The sequence below is a fragment of the Morone saxatilis genome, unplaced genomic scaffold, assembly GCF_004916995.1.
Source record: "Morone saxatilis isolate NCDOM2014 unplaced genomic scaffold, NCSU_SB_2.0 Contig14, whole genome shotgun sequence".
Classification (NCBI taxonomy): Eukaryota; Metazoa; Chordata; class Actinopteri; family Moronidae; genus Morone; species Morone saxatilis.
In genome coordinates, this window is record NW_023339696.1 from 21,502,452 (window position 1) to 21,507,160 (window position 4,709).

Consider the following 4,709-nt stretch of genomic DNA (forward strand, 5'->3'; position numbering starts at 1 on the left):
TCTGTCTGCAACCTGCTCTGTCTCAGCTCAGGTTACCAACTACGGCCCCCAAAGTGGTTGCCTTTGTTTGACTTGTGAGGCCATTCTGTTCGATACTTGTTGTTCTTTCCATTGTGTTCATACGATGTTGATCTCAATGGGACTTCCTGGTAAATAAAGGTCGTTTCAGCCATAGTTCAGTGTAGGATCTAATTTTGTAGTGTCCATCTACTTCACAGCTGGTATCTTGCCTTGAGGTTTTTTCCTAACATGTAGGTCACTAAGAAGCTTTTCTATCATCCCGTAACTCTGTATTTTTAATATTATTTCCACAACAAATGTTATTTTTTATTCAGCGGATCTGTAAATTAAATGTCAGAGATCCTAGAGATATCCATGCAGAACCGTAATACATAGCACACGGTTCTGCATCAGGGCATCAGACTGATGCGCTGCCAGAACACGTGCAATATTTATTTACAGCCACTGATTATGTGCAATATTTCCTTCCACACACACACACACACACACAATTCAACACCCCAATACACCATCACTTCATAACTGTCGCACAGGTTGCAGATGATGCACCACTGTTGGTTGTATTTCATTGTTAATTTGATACTGCTTTACTTTCCACTTGTGGAAATTTGTGTGTTATTTTTTATCTTATACATGTGTGAATGTAAATGCATCATTTCACATCACACAGCTGTTTCATTGTGCTTGAATCTTTAACTGATCGAGGTCTTTGACTACATTCCGGGACTAAGTTCCAGTTCCCGGGACTAAAAAGGAGGTACTGATAATTGGTAGTGCTAGTCTTTTACAAACTACTTGACAAGAAACACGTAGGTCAACTGAGGTACGTGCGTGCTGTTGCGAGGAGGAATTGACACTTACCAGAAACACCCGGTAAGCATCTTTCCTGGTGACAGAGCCCCAGCATGGGTCTGTATCGTTGTACTTCACACTTCCAGCGCTGCAGGAGTGGTTTCCACTGCACAGGACACAAACAAACAGAGCTTAATGTGTAACCCCAACTTGGTGAGAACGCACACTACAGACCGAAGCGTGTCCCAAATGCCGTCAAGTTGATAATGAAAGTACGATGTAGTAGACGAGGATACAGAGTGCCACTCCTGACTCTGCTGCAGTTTTAATTGCTGAGTTGTATTTTTATGAATGTTTTTATGTTTTTTATGACGTCTTATGGTGAAAACTAAGACACATTTCCACACAGTTAAGTTTTGAGAAAAGAAAGAAAAAGAGTCTCTAAAATACTTGAATTAATTGGATTTTTACATTTAACTTAGTGAATTAGCTGTTCAATTATATTTCTCAATAATTCCTTATATCTTCCCTATAATTAGTTCCAAATAAGTTGATTATTTTCTGGAAACTTTGGAAGGAAATTATTATTAATGAATCATACAGACCCGTGAAATAAAGCGTTTAATTTTCCGACATTAGGTCTAAATGGTGTTTCAAATCTGTTTCTCCACACTGTCAGGAATAAAATGTATTAATTTATTAGAACCAAAAGTAGTCAGATTTGACTAAATAAGCCAAAAAAAATATATCAAACATGTTAATTAAATTTAACGTAACATTTAGCCCTGTTTGTTAGAGGGCTTTAATAGTGAAGCAGCTGAATACTGAATAAACAGCTCAAACAACCATTACAGGCTTTTATTAAAAGCATTGGAATATTCAAATTATTACTATTCGTGTTATCTGCTGTTGAACTGAGATCAAAGTCGTCTGTGATAGTGACACAAACTGATACATTTATCACAGATCAGATTATTTCCATATCTTGCATCAGAACTCTTCTTGTGTTGTTTGGTGTCAGATCTGACCGAGTTGTCAACTTAAAGTGGGAATATTTCAGGATGTGTCAACTCCTGCTGTTTCTGCTGGTTTTAGTATGTCGAGGTGTGAAAATGTCACAGAGAAAAAGATCACTTCACTCCCCCCGACGCCGAATGTAAGAAAGCGACCAATCAGACTCTGTTGAACTGTCCCGAAATCAGCCAATCAGGTGTTAACGCCACTGTTCTCCGGTGTGGCGGCCGGTGCTCTGAAACCGCTGCGTGCTGTCAGTTTGTGATTTGATTACGTCTGAGCGACCTGCTGTCTCCACCGGAGCGTCCAGCTGTCAGCTTCCACTGCTCGAACAACAGCACAGCAGACATTTTTAACTTTTTTACAATTTAAAAACGGTTTTATGTTTGAATTTAAAAGTGACATTACTCTAAAAAAAGACTTGATTTATAGAAGTAAACTGACAGAGAATGAATTCTTACAGTGTTACATGTTTTATGAAGTCAAAATATGATAAAAAATGCATAGTTTTATGAGTATTTTTCAGATTAGTTTAAAGAATTTAGAAGCGATCAATCATCAGTATAGGTGTAATTAGTTTCAGCCCCAATGAACACTAGATAGTAAATAAAATAAACATTAAGTATAATGAATATTAACAGCTTGTCCTCTCTTCGGTAGCTGCCTGAAAATGAGATCCATACACAATGGGACATTTCTGATTCATTTTTTCATTCGTTTTTATTCATAAACGAGTACAAAAAAAATAACAAAAAACACAAAATCTAAGCTGAATAAAATAATGTTGTTTTTTATATGATTGTGGGCCATATTGTGGTATGAGAGGTATACGTAGATATATAACATGAACAATTATGATCCCTCCGTGTCTCCGTACTCAACGCTGAGGATCTGATTCTGTGTCACGGTCATTAATCTCGCTGTCTCTCCCCCTCCAGCTCTCGTCCGGGCCGTCCTCCGAAGCGTTGTTCTGGTGCAGGGATCCAGGAAAGCCCCAGGCTGCTGCACCCGGGCCTCCCCGGCCTGCTGTCCCCCAACCTGCTGTCACACACCGGTAAGAGACTCTTTATTCCTCCATATTTCAGTCTTCAACGCCTTCTTTTTACGATCTCTGTGGAGTTATTTAGCTTTTTGTAACTGGGGCAACTTTTAATAATTGAAGAAAATGTATCTTCCCATGTAAATCAATGGGTTTTAAATGGGTTATTTAAGTTATGAAGTCATCCACATAGGAACACGTTTATCAACCTTTACTAACCCGGTGTGGCGGCACCTTTTGATAAATAAATGAACGCAGGTCTCAATTAGAGGCCTGGTCTGGATCTTACAGAAAATTTTGGGACGTATAGACAGTTAGCTTCTTTTATTAGCAACAAGTCCATCTGGAAACTCCATAAATCACCTCGGTACCGCCGTCGTCAATCCGTCCTCTGTCTGTCTCTGAGTTCACTGGGAGGCTGCTGAGCCCCGATCAGTTGCTGACGGCAGCTACATTAACAGTCAGAGGGAAAACCAGACAATATTCTCTTCATAAAATATAAAATCGGATCCAGTAAAGTTGTGTTTGTACAGTAATCAGTGAGCTAACTAATGAATCTTCACTCTGTGAAGATTGATTGAATGTTTGACATTATTGGTTGAAATCAGTTAGTTCATGCTGCTGTAAGCACGCGTCACATTCAGTTTTACAGGAAGACACAATGATTGAATTCTGATATAGAAATATAAAGAAATGTACATAAATGGTCAAATATGGGAACAATATAACTGAGGATGAGATCTTAAAGGGTTAAAATGACAAACGATGGAAAAGGAAACAGGTTGATGTCTCAGTCAGCTCTGAACTGTACGACTGTTTGCTGTCTGTTAAGATCAATATATTCTCTGGAAAATGATTTGTTAAAACACGCCAGTCCCTGGTACCACGACGCATATTAGTTGATTAATGTATGTTTCCTATATATGATTAGCTCACAAACACACACACTAAGATCAAAGCACCGGTTTGTGTAACTGTGTTTGAGCCGAAACGTGTGTGTGTGTGTGTGTGTGTGTGTGTGTGTGTGTGTCACTGTTTGCTAGTTCTTTCCTCAAGCTTCAGCGTATGCAAAGTGTCAAACGTAGCCTTGCAAAACAGATAATCAAGGGCTGGAGTTGGAATAAAAATGAAGTATTGTGTATGAGTGCAATTGTCTGTGTGTTTGTGTGTTGTCTGTAGGGGGCCCCCCCTCACATAGAGAGCAACAACAAGGAACAGCGAAGGGGCCAAAAAGAGCATTGGAGAGCTGTTGCAGTGTAGTGAGAGGGGTGATTTGGGATGGGATGGGATGGGATGGGCGTCACAGTTATTGTCTCTTCATCAGAGAGTGTTGATAGTAGTCAAGAAGGATCGTTATTGGGTCATTACTCGCTGAACGGGAAAATACGTGGCTAATAATAAAAAGACCTGGCGTTTGTTTACCATCGTCACTTTCCGGTTTTCTTCGTGCACTTTACTGATTCGTCTAGTTTAAGGGCTAGCACTCCACCAATTTCAGATTGGTTCATTGAGGCCGACGGCCGTGGCCGATTCTACATTGTCTTGAATCGGCCAAAATGAAGGCCGGAGCCGACGCTGACTGACGGCGGCACGGACACACCGAACCTGACTCGAGCTACCGACCTCGGCCTGACTGGTCCGACGCGGTCGACGACGGTCGACGGCGATTATCGGGTTGTGTGTGCGGAGGCCTTAAAGGGAGGGGGAGAGACGAGGCTGCTGGGGATGCTGGCAGAGGGAGAGCCGGGCTTGCTGGAGGAATAAACACCGGATTCGGGAGGCGTGTTTACCGGCAAGAGGAGAGCTCAGAGTTTATTTTTAAATTTTGGGATTAAAAGTGGAT

At 40.9% G+C, this 4,709-nt stretch overlaps 1 protein-coding gene across 1 annotated transcript in view; it reads right to left on the minus strand.

Annotated features, from left to right (window-relative positions):
* The window catches only part of tmem104 (transmembrane protein 104), a gene marked incomplete at its 5' end in the record, with an annotated part of 48,621 nt that overhangs the window by 42,307 nt on the left and 1,605 nt on the right, over window positions 1-4,709 (minus strand). Inside the window, 1 exon segment of the mRNA XM_035654832.1 lies at window positions 883-979. Coding sequence (XP_035510725.1) covers window positions 883-979 — 97 coding nt within the window.